This window comes from Alnus glutinosa, chromosome 8 (assembly GCF_958979055.1).
Source record: "Alnus glutinosa chromosome 8, dhAlnGlut1.1, whole genome shotgun sequence".
In the NCBI taxonomy this organism is placed as follows: Eukaryota; Viridiplantae; Streptophyta; class Magnoliopsida; order Fagales; family Betulaceae; genus Alnus; species Alnus glutinosa.
Window position 1 is genome coordinate 21,770,417 of NC_084893.1, and position 15,951 is coordinate 21,786,367.

The window sequence follows — 15,951 nt, forward strand, 5'->3', positions numbered from 1 at the left end:
TTATATGTTTAATATTGAATTTATTGGGGGTGTCTTGGATCGATTAAAGAGTGGGTTTGATTGTTTATGCTTGTTTCTCTTGGATCGTTGCAACTCTGCATACTATTTTGTAGATATCTAATAAAGGCTGCTGTTACAGATTTCCAACACAAGCATTTTGTGTCATTGTTGAATGCAAATACAGAGAAAAGAAATAATTAAAATAATAAAGAAATGCAAATTACAATTACTTAAGTTAGTTGGATTCACTGCCGCTAATCTGCTTCTCTAGTTTTTTCTTTGTTTTGTGTAGGTCTGGTTCTGTTTGTTGTTCTTTGTTCTTTGTTTGTTTTGTTGGTGATGCTCTGTTTTACCCTGAAGGTCATGGGTATTTTTTTAACAAAAGTAGCACCCTAAATACAGCAAATGGAAATACAGGATTCACATAGCCAACAGTAGGTGTTGAGTGTAAAAGATTTTATGAGTAGCTATTGTACCCAGAGCTAGTTTTCTCCAGCCATATTCTAAGGGTCAGTTGCCTAGGTCTCCCCAGCGTGTCAAAACATTGCCAAATCAGTGAGCAACCACAATCTTCTTCTAATTAGAAACCAATTGCTGAATTGCAAGCAACTATGCGTTTACACCAAGTTGGGTTACTTATCAATTGGTATCACGCTTTGAAACTTAATTTCTCGGTTAACTTAAACAGTGCAATCACTTCAAAACAAATTTATAATACTTACAATCACACAGGGAGCAAAAAAGATTTAGTTTTTGTTGGACTAAATCTTGCATAAAAAAAAAATCATTACTGTAGTTTATTGTAGAGGAGCAATCATGTAAAGGATTTAACAAATGTCATTCATTTAAAAAGGACACAGTTTAACACATACGCTTCCTACTATTTTTAACTATTATATTCTGTTTGTTTTCTAGTGTTGTTAATATATTGTTTTATATTCCGTTTGTTTAAGAGCTTTGTTCATTCCAGCACCCATGGTACTTCTTACGCCCCCCACGTCTGACAATTAAAAAGGTATGATGCTGTTTCAAATTTAAACGGTTGGTCATCAGTTTTAAACATTGTGATGTGATTTCCTGTTGTCATCACTTTAACATATATTACATTGGAAATTGTTGTACATGCATATCTCAACATTTTCATAGATGTCATATTTATCTATCCCACGAAAGTCTCCAAGGAAACACCCGGTACCAGCCGAGGCCTCCACACAGTCAAGACCCCGTTCCTCTAAATGGAACAAAGAGCATGAACTGGCACTTTTTTACGAACTCTTGGATCTAGCCACAAAAGGTGTGCGGCAGTCGTTCAAGGGCCATTTTGGGACCATCACCGAGAATTTGAACAAACATACAGAAATGGATGGCGTGCACTACAGTAAGGATCAAGTGAAGAAGAAGATAGAGAACTTGAAGAAAAACTAGAAGGAATTCACAGACCTCCTCACCGGACACGTTGCGACGGGTGTGGGTTGGAACGAGGTGGACAACACGGTCGCGCTAGACGAGCGCCAATAGCAACAACTGAAATCTGTGAGTATCTCATTATCATTTGTTGTTTCAAAATATAAACTTGTCAAACTTTATTCATCCTCTAACACATTCATGTTGTGTTGCAGCAACACGGCACAAGTAAATATTACAGATTCAGGAACGGCGCACCGGCAAACTACTCCCTCCTGAACAGCGTCTTTGGAGGGTCAACTGCAACTGGTCAATACAGACATGCAAGCACACGGTCCCCACCGGAAAGTTCAGACAGCGACGACATCGTATGCGTCGACCTGAACCTTTCACCAGCCATAATCGACCTAACTGACCCCCAACAACCTCCCCCACGGAGTCACAAGAGGAAAGGTAATAGGGCTGCTTCCCCGACAAACCATTCGCCGCACAGCAGCAAACGGTCGTCGCAAGGAGAGGCGATTATGCATGGCCTTAAAAAAGAATTTTACGACATCGCAGATCACATTGAGCGTACGCTGATAAAGTCCGAGACGGTTGGATTCGTTGGGAATGTAGGTTGTAGCACCGGTGGTAAATGAGAATGGCTCTTTGACACAGTCAGCATAGTAAACAAATTGGCCCCTGAGACTGGATTGAATACCCGTCAACAGCGTAAGGTGCGTGAAGCCATGATGACAAACAACAGCATCGCGAAGGTGTTCTTAGCGATGACAGAAGATTGCCAGAGAGACTGGCTCGCGACTTTCATTGACGGCAATGACGATTGAGCCTTATTTATATTTCGTTGTTTTGCATTTCCCTAGACATTTTTAATTTTCAATGTTGTTTGTAGTTTGGCTATGTTATGACTAACAAGAACTATGTAGGGTCTCATTTTCAAGTTTATGATATTTATCCTACGTCCTGCTTTCTATTTCGTTATTTTGATTAGTTGTTAGTACCCGCATGTAGGTGATACCTTTTGCTTCGGTTGGTTGACATGGATGACCCTGGTTCATCAAGCGAGTTTGTAAATTGGGTAGATATTATAGATGACGATCCCAATTTGGAGAACGACATGGATGATGATGAAGACAATGGGCAAAGGTACACGCAAGAGGTCCTTGAGGAGTTAGAGGCAGCATTTCATAGACTGTTCAAGGTGCTTCAAGAGTTGAATTATACCGTACAACACTTGGATCGAGTTGTGCGTATTCTGCAACGCACGTCTGCCTTGATGGGCCCAATGTGGATCCACTGGGTCTTGAGCAACCCTAACCCGAATACATGCTACGAGCGCTTTTGTATGTACCCTCGTACCTTCATGAAACTATGCTGCACCTTAAAATATAACGGCTATCTGAGAAATAGCCGCTATGTTAAAATCACAGAGCAAGTAGCAGCATTTTGCCTAGTAGTTGCACAAGCACAATCACAAAGGACTGTGTCTGACAGGCTGCAGCGATCAACTGGTACTATTAGTGCATATGCTAATCTCGTATGCAAGGCACTTTGCAGATTGGGCAAGACGATCATCTCGCCTTGTAGCACCGAGATTCCCCATCCTTATGTTGCCCATGATGTGCGATTTAACCCGTGGTTTAAGGTACATAAATTTTATTATGTCTGTATTTGTTAATATTCGAATTTTAACCATTATCCAATTTCAGTATTGTCTAGGTGCTATTGATGGCACACACCTGATGGTGCGCGTGACGAATCACAACGACCCCTCCCTTTTCGAGGCAAAAGCTCAACCCCGACGCAAAATGTGATGTGCGTGAAGAACTTCGACCTTTGCTTCATGTTTGTCTGCAGTGGGTGGGAGGGCAGCGCCCACGACACACGAATTTTTATTAAGACAATAAACGATCCAACCATGAACTTCCCAACGCCTGACAAAGGTACTGTTAGTAGCACAATTGTGTTTCTCGGCTTAATAGTTTACTATTTTGATAATGGTATACTTACAACATTTGGAAAACATGTAATTTGTAGGATATTATTATTTTGTGGATTCAGCTTATGGTTGCTACAAGGGTTTCTTGCCCCCATATCGACATGAAAGGTACCACTTAGAAAACTTTCGCCGTGGCCGACCCCAACCCAGGAATGGTAAAGAGTTGTTTAACTACAGACACTCTTCAATGCACTCGACGGTGGAACGGACGTTTGGGATTTTGAAGAATCAGTTCCCGATTTTGGAAAATATGCCCTCGTACACGATACCGAACCAACCATTACTTGTGGTTGCGTGTTGTACTATACACAACTTCATCCGCAAGGACTGTGGGGATATTGATCCATTATTCAGACACGCTCTGCAACAACTATACGGTGAAGCTTGGATCAATATCTCACAGCGGGTTAATATGACAGGTGAAACGCATGTAACACCTGGACTCTGACCAGATCAATCACAGGCGAGTGCACAATACATGGGGGCATATCGGAACACAATGAAGAATAGCATGTGGGATTGGGTCAATAGGGCATAAACGTCAACAATATCAATGTTTTGCTATTTGGTGATGTATTGTTTGGCTGTAATTTTATAACTTGTAATTTGGTTGAAAAGTGTTTTGATGAGTTAGATATCCGATATGTCGGGTTGTAATGGATTAGCGATGGATATGGTATTTGGCTAATGATATTTGACTTAGGAGTTGGATATGTTTGGAAATGAAGCTTTGTTTATGCTATGTACGTTTTTCGCAGTGTTGAATACACAAAACCTGTTTTCATCAATACATGTTCGGAATGCTCTATTTTTAATACCACTAAAGCATTCAAAATATGTAGAAGCTCAATTAGGTACATACATAGACATAACATTCAAAATGAAAACGTACAGGTGAACTGTTTTCGTAGTTGTCATTTTAACATTAACTTAATACTTCTAGTTTCACTATAACCACTAACATAAAACAGTAAAACCAAAATGACTACTAAGAATGCAGCCTTCAACAGCTTCGAATTATTTTGACATAACCCAAGCTCCTGCCGTAGTTTGGCATAATGTTTCTTGCATTTTTTTTCCAACCAATGCATCAACTTTGTCATTTTGACCCAACTCTCTAAGTCCCGCCGTAAAATGTTGTATTGTTCTATACATTTCTCCCTAATGTATGCACTGATTCTGTCATTATCAGCAGTCTTTTTCTCCTCCATTTCTCTTAGATATTTCGCTAAACCCTTCTCGTACGGTGACATCTCCCTATCAGCCCATACAAAAAAATCACAATCTCCGGCTTTCTGCATGGAAATAGTGAAAATGTCAAGAACTACTAACGACAGAAAATAAGACATAGGTAACGGCTAAAATTACCTTATAGTTTATACATTCGTACCACTTTTTACCGGGATTGGTCAAGGTCCAAGAGTATCTTACTTGTGAAGGAACTCCACATTTACGTAACGGAAGACAACTTGATATGTCGCTAGTAGTAGACATATTTACGCGTGCCTACATTGGCAAGCATAGGTGATAACATGCGTGTCTTCCCCAAATTCATTGAATATATTTTTCACATAAATATCAACACCACATAATAGACCTCCATAGCAACAACCAACAGTCATCAAAAAAATTACAACACACTCTACACAAAATAGACTCACGTTCAACACCAACAAATCAAAGACTACCAAATCAAAAATTGAAAATAAAAACACAACAAATCTAGTGTTATAAGTGAAATTTTTTTAAAAAGTTACATAATAAAGAAATCAGATTGAACATTGGGCTTACCTGCTTAAACTTTGTAAGACAAATACGTAAAACATTTTCAGATTGCCCGGTCCATTTTGCCCATCATTACAGCACTAGCAACAAAGGGGTGAAATAGTATAAACATCAAAACTATGCAATTGTTTACCTCAAAAAGAGGAACCAAATTATTCTATGTAACATCCATTGGGCACCCATATAGACACCGGAGAACATCCACAAATGTTTCTAGGCTCCAAATCATTATGTATAAAGTACAGGCAGTTTTCACCGGAGAACATTTAAGCAATAACAAACCGGCTAGTAAGTAGAAATAGGTTTTAGGTCAAGAGTTTCAAGATTTAACACACACACTGGCACATGATTTTCATCTCAACCAAGCACGAACTCCAACTATATGAACATCAAAATTTGCCTACCAAAAACAATCTCACCACAATCAACTATCCAGAGAATCGAAATCTCAAAATCAGCCAAACATCAACAGAATACCAGAGAATCAGCCAAACATCAACACTATACCAAAATCACTAGATCGGTCAAGCCAATTCGAGCTCAAACACAAGATGAATCGAAACCCTAAATTCGAGGTCAAACACAAGATGAATCGAAACCCACAATTTCAAACCCTAAATCAATTGAATCGAAACCCTAAATCAATTGAAAACAATTTATGAAACTCACCTCTGGGAAGGGAAATTCGAGGTCAAACGCAAGATTGTCTGGGTTCTCGGCGTTCTCGGCGTTGTCTGGGTTCTCGGCTTTCAAGCGTTTTGGCGTTGTCTGGTTCTCGGCGTTCCGGCGATGTCTGGGTTATTGGCGGTCCGGAGTTCTCGGTGTTCTATGCATCTCTGTCGTCAACCTTGTAAACCCCAAATTCTCAAAAAAGGAAAAGGAACAAGAAAAGGAAAGGGCGGCCGAGGAAGAGAGGGGAGAAATCCTCATAAAAGGAAAAGGAACAAGAAAAGGAAAGGAAAAAGGTGCCGAGGAAGAAAGGGGAGCCGGGAAATAAAAAAAAAAAAATATTAAAAGACAAATGGCGTGAAGCGGAAGGATGAAAGGATAAAGAGCTTGATGTAGAGGTGGTTTTCTGAAATTTCACCAAAATTTGTGAGTTCCAGTGAAGCGGAAGCCGTGTATAAAGCAAAATCGGGTAGGTTATGGGAGCTTTATGAGTTTTGCTTATGGAAGGGAAGCGGTTTTCTCGGTACTGGGGAGAGTATGCGGGGGTAATGGCAGCTGCAGCTGATAGGCGAGCAATAGTAAAGTTTTTTGCTGTTTTGGTATGTAGGGGGTAAAATAGGTATTGTTTTTAGCAAGATTCAAAACTTGCTTTTTGGGATGTTGAAACCTCGGCAGGACCGTATTATGGGGAACAAGGACTTAAGGGGGAGGGGAGGGGGGAGGGATTTATTAAACAGGGCCCTAAACTAGGGCTAAGAGACCCGTAATTTGGACCCCAAGGGTTAGCAAGGACCAAACTTGGGCTTAAAAAAATGAAAAAATGGCCTGAATTGATACTTGGTCAAATTTTTAGCATGGGTGATCGATCATCTTTGTTAGGGTGACCTAGTGATCGATGACCATGCTTTCCAAAACCTTTGTAATCGATCACAACCCTTTAAACGATCGATCACGACCCGTCAGTACGTGATTTGAGTGTTTTTAGAACTCCAAAATGAGGTTCTTTGCCTATAAATTCATCCTTAGGCCAACCCCTATCATCTATGTTGACTGCTAAGCCTCCTAGAGTGCTCAAAAGAGAGAGAGAGAGAGAGAGAGAGACCATATGGAGTATTGGCCATGACTTATATTTATGAGATATCATGTACTATAGTTATATTGCATCTTCATCTTCTGGATTGTTATTCTGACAAGGACCTTATTACATGATGTTGCATGTGATATATAATTTCTTTTAATTGAAATACTGAGTTAACTACTTTCATGTGTAATTACTTACTAAGTCGTGGACTAACACTTTGATCTATCTTTACCTACAAAACATTTTTGTTTTACAGTTGGCCAACCTTTAGAAGATGTAACTTAAGAGGTTGAAGGCTTTAGAGGACTTGGCCAGAATGGTTTTTAAGGAGCTAAACCCCAATTTGGATTATACATTGTGGCATGATCACGATTACCCTCTTCATGATTCAATCTTTAGGCTTTTAATGGGGTTATTATAAATTGTTTTGCGACCCAGATTTCACACGAGCTCAAGGACTTAGTATTTCTGATATTTGATAACTTTGTGGTTTAAGACTTTTTATGTAATGTTTTTAGGAGATTGTTTTAGAGACCGGTCTTTGACCGAGGTACTTGGTGATTAATTTTTATATCGCTAAGTTATGTTTTTTACTTTTAGTATTTTGCACTTTTGCACTGGTTACTGTTGTGTGGTGATTTATTTTGATATCTTGCGATTGTAAGAGATGATTACTTCTGTTATTTAGCCCATTGTTAGGAGGTCTGAGTCATCCCTTTTGTTTATTTACTTGGTAAATGGGTTTGTAGAGATGCACCGGTATTATTATTAGTTAATTAATGTCCGTAGCGTGGTTGGTGTGTTTGGTTCGTAATATTATTCAATATTCGAACCGGGTTTTTATTCAAAAACCCATACCCGGATCCAAGTTGAATAAAATCCATGGGTCACTTGAATAAAGTTTGAATAGTTTGAATAAACCCATCATATATTTATTATTATTATTCTTTACCATACCAATCATTATACACAACTTTTCATACAATCCAATCATTTCCAATTATTTTATACTATTATAAAACACTTTTTTAAAACCCATCATATATTTTTTATTATTATTTTTTACCATACCAATCATTATACACAACTTTTCATACAATCCAATCATTTCCAATCACTTTATACTATTATAAAACACTTTTTTCCAATCTTTCAAGTTCAACACCCAAACACATTCAAAAGAATCTAAAATTATATTTAACATCCAAACACATTTTCATTGCCTTGAAATTTCTTTATCAGATTCAGAATATTATTCATATTCGAAATATTCGATACCCAAACATACCAAGCATCCCAACAACAAACATAAATATTTGATAATATTTAACTCATTGATTATTTTATTAGCTTTTTGGTGTCTTTATATAGACACCAATGCATGGAACTAGACTATTATCAATAATGATAACATATTATCTCTAACATTTGAATCATAATTATAATGTTGTCAATAATAATAATTTATTATCTCTAGGTAATTCAATTCTAATCCTAAAATTTCTCCCACTTGACATGAACATTGCCCACTGAAATTCGGACAGACTAGAACAAGGGTGTGTTGGTAAGAGTATCGCTAAGAACCGTCTTTTTATACTCCCAAATTGATGTGGATCTTAAAATCATTATTAGATTTAGGATGGATCACTATTGAATTTTGATCTAAGTGCTAATTTTAAAAACCACGTCAACTTTATTTAGATAAAAAAACAGTCACTAACATTACTCAATGTTGGTAAAAAATGTAGCATCAACATCTCCCATATAGAACCATATAGGTTCGACGGGTGTGTGGCTATTTCGAGGGAAAAAGGTTAGAGAGAAAAGGGACAGGCTCTAAAAATTAGCTAATTGCTTTTCAAATATTTAATCCATTTTTCTCGAAAATATTTTTTTTCATTAACTAGTATTTTCGACCAAACACTAAAAACTTGTAAAAAAAATATATTATTCACAGAACAATTTCCATCGAAACAAATTGAGTCTAAATTGATTCAAGTTCCTATGGGATTTGGTTTTTCACAAGCTCACTTACCACATTGAATGACAGTCGTTTCATAAGATATTGAGCTTGAGAGGGAGAAAGATGGAATCATTAATCAATCAAGAAAAAGAAAAACCAAACACACGTGTCCTCTCAACTTTGAGGTGCCAAAAAAAAAAGAAGATTAAAATGATTCAATCAACAGAATAAGATCTGTCTGTGCAGCCATAACTTACCAAAGGGAGCAAAACCAAGAAAAATAAACCAAAAAAGATAACAATACCAGAATTTGAAAGCAATAGTTGTACAACTACAAAAACTGCCCATACTAGGCTCCTCAAAACAGTCAAAATATTAGTCTCATACGATAAATAACAGCAACTGATTAAGAGAAACAACCGTGAATCTTCTTCATGCAGGAAATGGAATACCCACAACTCAAAACTTTAGGACATCCGTGAATCTATGACCACCCTAAAACGTAGTCAAGGACATAAACCAGCGCCAGGGAGAATGGATAAAGTAGGATAGCTAATATAGATGTCCAGAGAGGGAAATGGGTGCGGAAGCTGGCCAAGGCACCCATCACAATGCAGACAATTAGAATGACCACCACTTCAGCTGAGAACTCCCATGTCAAGTCCCTGACGTAAACAAGGGCTAGGAAGACTGCGAGGCAGAGGAGGTTATTCATCGTTGCTGCCCCATATAGCTGCAGCAATAAATTCACAAATTATATAACACGATAGTAGTTGGCATTGAGCTTGAACACTTTCTTTTCTTCTCTTTTCTTTTTTGTAAGTAATCGAACATTGAGCTCGAATACTACCAAGCTGTTATCAATGACATCCATATTTTGACTGACTGATTCAAACTGTTATCAATAGTATCCATACAATAACAGCCAGTAAAATGATGGGTTCAAAAAAAAGTGGAAAGATGAACATGCTTTCTGATTATTAGTCAACCAACAGAACAATGCAATTATTATTTGGAAGAGCTGATTAAAATCTTGTCGACTTTAGCTAACACACCTATAACACAGTTTAGTATATATCTTGCGATTTCTGTAATTTATCCAAGTATCAACCCTGTGGTGGTGTAAGCACTAAACGCATATAAGGAGAGTGGGAATAAGAAACAAACCTCAGAAAATGTTAATGAGGCAGTTTCCCGCTTATCACGGCTAGCAAATATAATTGCTGTGACAGCTTCGCTAGAGTTGGTAGCCAAAGGCAGCGCAATAAACGAGATGAAGAAAACAGGAATACTAGTGGCATCAGAAAAGTTATCAACAGCATCCACCAGGGGATCGGCAAATGCTGCAGCAATGATAGTTCCCAGAACCAATAACAGCACTGCTTTGATGGAGGTCCACTTGGAATTCTCAACACCCTCGACAACTTCATCACTTTGTTCCCCCACATCCAACAAATCTTTCTCTCTTTTTATTTCCTGTATATGAATTTTTCAAAGAAATCAAGTATCATGTTAAATATATTTAAAAAAAAAAGAATAAGAAACAGCTCAACTTACCTGGTGAAAGTCATTTAAAAACCTTTCTGTTTGAGGACCAGGATCACCAGAGGAAGGCAGCCTCTGCTTTAACTTACTTAGCCATCTTTTAATGCCTTGGAAAAACTCTTCCTTATCAATGACTTCATTATGGGACGTATCAAAATCTATCATTATTTTATCTACAGCATCGTCATGATCCAGGTCAATAATCTCTTCAAACTCAATTCCAACAATCAATGCTCTCAATTCAGTTTTTGAAATGTTTCCATCCTTATCTGTGTCAATTGCAGAAAACAGCCTGTCACCAGATCCAACAAAAATTCAGTAAATACAGAAAAAAGGAAACAATTTAAAATTAATTCTCTTACTTAATGAACTAACTTGTCAATAACGTCTCTGTTAGGTGAACCATCATCCATGAAGAGCCTTCCCAGTGCATGTTTTCTCAGATACTTTAGAAGTCCAAATACAACATGCTTGTGCTTCACATATGCAAATTTTCTCCTCTGGATCCAAGGCTGAAGGACCTGCACAACGTTTTCCATTTTTTCTATCAGAAAGTAAAACAAAAATAAATATGGAAAGAATTTCAGATATTCAAACCACAAAGCAAATCTAATCTTCCTGGAGATTTAGAGTACTCCTTTCGAGGTGGTTTAGAGGTTATGTTTAATAGGATCTCTTTCAAACTTCCTTAGCAGAAAAATAGGAAAATGAAAACCTTCGACTCCCATGTGCATTGGCCCATGGTGCTAAGGAGGGAGTAAGGCTGTTGCTTTATCAAGGATTCAAACTACCTTGGCAGTTCGAGTACTCCTTTTCAAGTGTGTTTGGGATTATACTTAATGGACCTCATCCTATCCTCTCTTTCTTCACCCAAAAAAGAGAAAAAAAAAAAAAAATTAAGAAATTTCACTGCTTACCATCGTATAATTTTAAAACCTCACATCAGACTTTGTATAACTATGGGATGTCAACCTTCAGCGTCCAAAATTCATAGTCACAAACCCGCACCAAGCATTGATTGGGTCATGGGTGTGGGGGTACTCACATCACTAGTTCAACTTTGGGTCAACCGGTTGAACTGCTAAAGTTATGTTTTAAAATTATGAAATACAACTAATTTTAAATTATAAACATTGTAAGTTTTTGTCCAAAGAAAAAGGTAACTCAATGGTTTAGCATTGTCAAGCCTCTCAAAAGGCCTGAGTTCAACTCCCTCCCTCACCTAAAAACATATAAGAGCTTGTTTGGGATTGTGTTGGAAAATAGAGATTTTACATCCAGAAAAAGCTTTTCAGAAAAGCTTCATTTTCAAGTTTTTCCCAAAAGTGTGTTTTGGCCTATTTTTTAGATCAAAAAAGTCAAAAAAAATACTTCTGAGTTTTTCACCAAACAGACTCATTTTGTTTTGCATAGCTTTTAATGTATTTTAAGTACTTTTTAAGCTCTTTAACGCAATCCCAAACAAACTCTAATTTATTCAAATCAGTGGCCCAACAGTGCCAATATATCTTGAAACAATTAAGTAACTAAACAAGAAAGGAAGATAGCTCAATGATTGAGAATGTCCTGATGCCTCTGGAAAGCCATGTTTTGATTCCTGCCAACGCCAGTCATTTGATTTTACATGTTACTGGTCAATCAAGGTATCAACAAAACCGCTGGGTTTACAATCCGAACATGGACTGAGTCGCTTGATTATCAGGTCCATAACAAAAACCAGAGCATGAAATTGGGTCATTCATTCAAAACAGCAAAAGTACATGTTTAACAAGAATGTCTAAAGCATTCAACAGAACAAACCATCCAAGTTTCCAGATTAAGTACACAAAAATGATTATTCAATAGGAGAATGATAGCATACACACGCTTACCTGATAAACGCAATAAGAAACCAATAGTAGAAGAGAGATGATAAGCCCAATCAAGATTGCTAAGTGCCTCCCTGAAGTTGAATTGAGAGCTTGTGGTATTTGAACGACTAAAAATGGGATGACAGATATGACCATAATCCTTGCACCGTAGCAAGTCCAGATGTCAGTACTAACTCCAGATTCTGCAAAAGTGGAGATTTTATTGGGTCACGAATCCGTGTAAAGTATTCAATCATGCAGTTACTGACCAGTGCACTCTACAGGACAGATAAGCAAATGATTCATAGGTCTAGGATAATAACTTAAGCACCCACCTCTAACTCTCCAAAAAACCGGAATGCAATAAATTCCAGTGGATGGCATAGTTTATGCGTCTCTTCTACACATAAAGAACTTTTGTGTACAAATCATAATAGTCTAAGATAGATAAAACTACAGTAATTCCTACATACACTTACTGATTTCACAGTTCATTTTAAACAAAATTTTATGTTTAACCCAAGCATTGTCTTGCAGTTGCAAGTTTTGTTTGAATGTTTTAAGCAACTTAAGAGATTTTCCTTTGTTCCCTCCATTGCTGCGGCCGATGGTCACCCAATGTGTTGATGTTGAGAAAGAGAGAGTCCTTGGGCTTTGGATTGTTTATTGACCATTTCTACCCATTTATGATATTTTTGTGCGCCATAGCTCCACATCAATTGAAAAACCAGTATAGATGGAGGTCTGGCATCCCTATTCTCAACCTCCTAACTGAATAAAGAGAAATGCATGCACACATATAAAGAAATAAACACCTTGTTGCTAATGCTTCAAGTACTCAAAATCAAGGGTTACAGAGCCAACTCTTTGATTTTCATAGATCACTAACAAAGAAAAAGAAAATCTGAAGGACATACCAGTTAAGCTAAAGCCTTTTGTATCTTGTGCGTCTAGTGCCTTTGAATCAACAAGGTCACACTTGCCAACGATAACACATGATCCCCATATTATTGTAAGAAGCATAACAGTTGACCCAGCTAGCAAGCCCATTCCTACAGCGACTTGACTTTGAGCAGTTGCTGTAGTTCCAGAAAGACCGGATACTATACAAGACGAGAGAGCTTATTAGAGGCATTAGAAAATCAACCAACAAGTGTGTGAACTGCAATGGCTCTAATAGCTCAACTGCAGTCATCAGAGAGAGAGAGAGAGAGAGAGAGAGTTTAGTCAAATTTAAACATAAGCCGTGGACAGTTTATGTAAGAAGAACTTCTTGATTGAAAAAGAAACACATTGAAAAGGTTTCAAACAAAGGGACAAGATAACAACACTTTGATAAGTAACAATATATGACTAATAAAATACTGCCAAATTATCAAAATTTAGAGAAAAAGTTAAAAGACTTCCTATAATGCTACCCAAATTCAGTAGCAAATAGGACTGAATTACACCCTCAATTCCGTATGAAAAAAATTCCATCCATCTTTCCTTCCGATAAGTTCCATTTTTAAACATAATCTTGTTTGAACATTTCAAATTTTTATCAATGGTACCAGGAAAAAATAATAATAATTAATTAATAAATAAATCTTCAATTTTTAATTATTTTTCATCTATAATTTCAAAGGCAAACTCTACAGTAGAGTTCCTAAAATCTCATCTATTTTTTTCTAAAATTAAATAGTTCAGATTTTGTTACCCCCACTATTCTTTTCAAAATGCGATGAATTTTAAAAAAAAAAGAAAAAAAAGAAAAAAAGAGTTAAAGATCTAATAGTGACAAATCCACTTACCTACTCCAACTAACTGCTTTATTCTCATTATTTTTTCAACAAGTCTTATATCCTTTTAGACTTTCCTCAATATGAAGCAATAAAAAGCAAATCAGTTGCGACTAGTTGAATAAATTGTGCCAGTACCAACTGAACCACATAAATGAGTCAAATGACCAAATAAAATCTTATCATATACCGAATCTGTGACCAACGGAAATATAAAGTTTCAACTAACCCGTAGAAATAGATTAGTAGCGTGACTCAGGAACCGTTAGATTCGAACCCAAAAGCATTATAACTTTATAAAAGCTTATATATATATATACTTTATTCTCTCTCATATTCATCTCAATCAAATCCAACGCTGAATACGTAGGATTCATCCAACGGTTGATTTAAACAAAAGATGGATGAAAAATTTAAGACAATATTTGAAATAGCATTACTCCTAAATAGAACCTCCAGTCAACCTCTTTATGCAAAAAAGAAAAAGAAAAAGAAAAAGAAAAAGACACCAAACAACAAAGGGACATGCATTTGTGTTAAACAAGATTTGCTCTTTCAAAAAAAAAAAAAAAAAAAAAAAAAAAAAAAGAAAAGAAAAGAAAAGAAACAAGATTTGCGAGTTTCTTCATTTCTTTTTAATGACTAATTCTATATTTCGTACCCGTGTTCCTCTCTTGTCGATTTAAAAATAGGAGTGGCTTTTAAAATTACCATTTTAATTTATAATGGATGAATATTGAATTTTGGACAAATATTAATTTTCAAAGCGCCATTAGTTCTGGACGGACACACAAGAGTATTACGTCTAGAAGTAATCTGTTTAAACACACTTTCTCGGCAACCAAACAGACCAAAGAAAGAAAGAAAAAAAAAAAGATCTAAATCAGAAAATCAAAAGAAGCAAAAATCGTTGGAAGGAAACAAAAGTGCGTACCGAGAATGAGCATGGCATCGGGAAGGGCACCGAGAATGGGGAGGAACAGACCGCCAACGATTCCAGGGCCTAGAATCTCCAACAAGAGCTCGCTGCCATTGGACAAGTAGGTCGCAGCGAGGAACATGAGGTACCCGTAGACGAGGATGAGGAAGAGGTTGCCGATCACGGAGGTGGTGCAGGGCAAGAACCCGTAGGTCTGATCGCACGAGGAATCCGCCGCAGAGAGGCGGTTGAGGGCCAGGTAGGGTGAGTGGTGGACCTGCTGGACGCCACCATCGGAGACCAGATCAGAGGATGACTGAAAGAGGGAAGTGAAGCGACCATTGGTGGGGCCACAGAGGATGAGGATGAGGAGGAGGAGGAAGAAGAGGATTAGGTGGTTAGACATGGTCGAGGGGATGGGGATTTTGGAGACTGTTTTAGCTGTACATCTGAGATGCTCTCTTTTGGGTTTTTGGGCTGTTGCCTTATACGTCCACAGATTGGTGGTGAATAGTTATACTGCTCAGAGTATGATCAGCGTCCGAACCGTGTTTACGAGGGGACGATCAAATCATGGAAGCGGGCCCGGCTGATCAAATTTTAAGGCAAGACCACTCGAAAGTCGAAACACTCAGAAAAAAAAAAAATAATAATAATAATAATAATAATATATATATATATATATATCGAAATTTAACTACTCAGGAATAGGAAATTTATTGAGCACTTATCTCGACGATGCATAAATTAAATAAAACTAATAATATTTTTTTCTCTTTTTTTAGAATAGTAAAAATAGATCAAGTAAGAATATTTCAAATGTAATAGTAAAATTTTTTAGTTAAAATGCTGAGGTGGATTTAAGTGCTTCAAAAAAAATAAGTAAGTAAAATATAAAAATATATTCTTTAATTAAATATTTTTTTTTGATAAGTTTAATTAAATATTTACT

The 15,951-nt window shown here is 37.0% G+C and overlaps 1 protein-coding gene across 1 annotated transcript; it reads right to left on the reverse strand.

The window, feature by feature from the left end:
* Positions 1-9,185: 9,185 nt before the first annotated feature.
* LOC133874806 (sodium/calcium exchanger NCL-like) lies at positions 9,186-15,542 on the reverse strand. The gene is made up of 7 exons (XM_062312666.1): positions 15,015-15,542; positions 13,217-13,402; positions 12,321-12,502; positions 10,825-10,970; positions 10,462-10,741; positions 10,072-10,380; positions 9,186-9,637 (listed from the first exon to the last, which is right to left on the reverse strand). The coding sequence occupies exons 1-7, from the start codon at positions 15,403-15,405 to the stop codon at positions 9,389-9,391; spliced, it is 1,743 nt and encodes a 580-aa protein (XP_062168650.1). The 5' UTR covers positions 15,406-15,542; the 3' UTR covers positions 9,186-9,388.
* Positions 15,543-15,951: the final 409 nt, after the last annotated feature.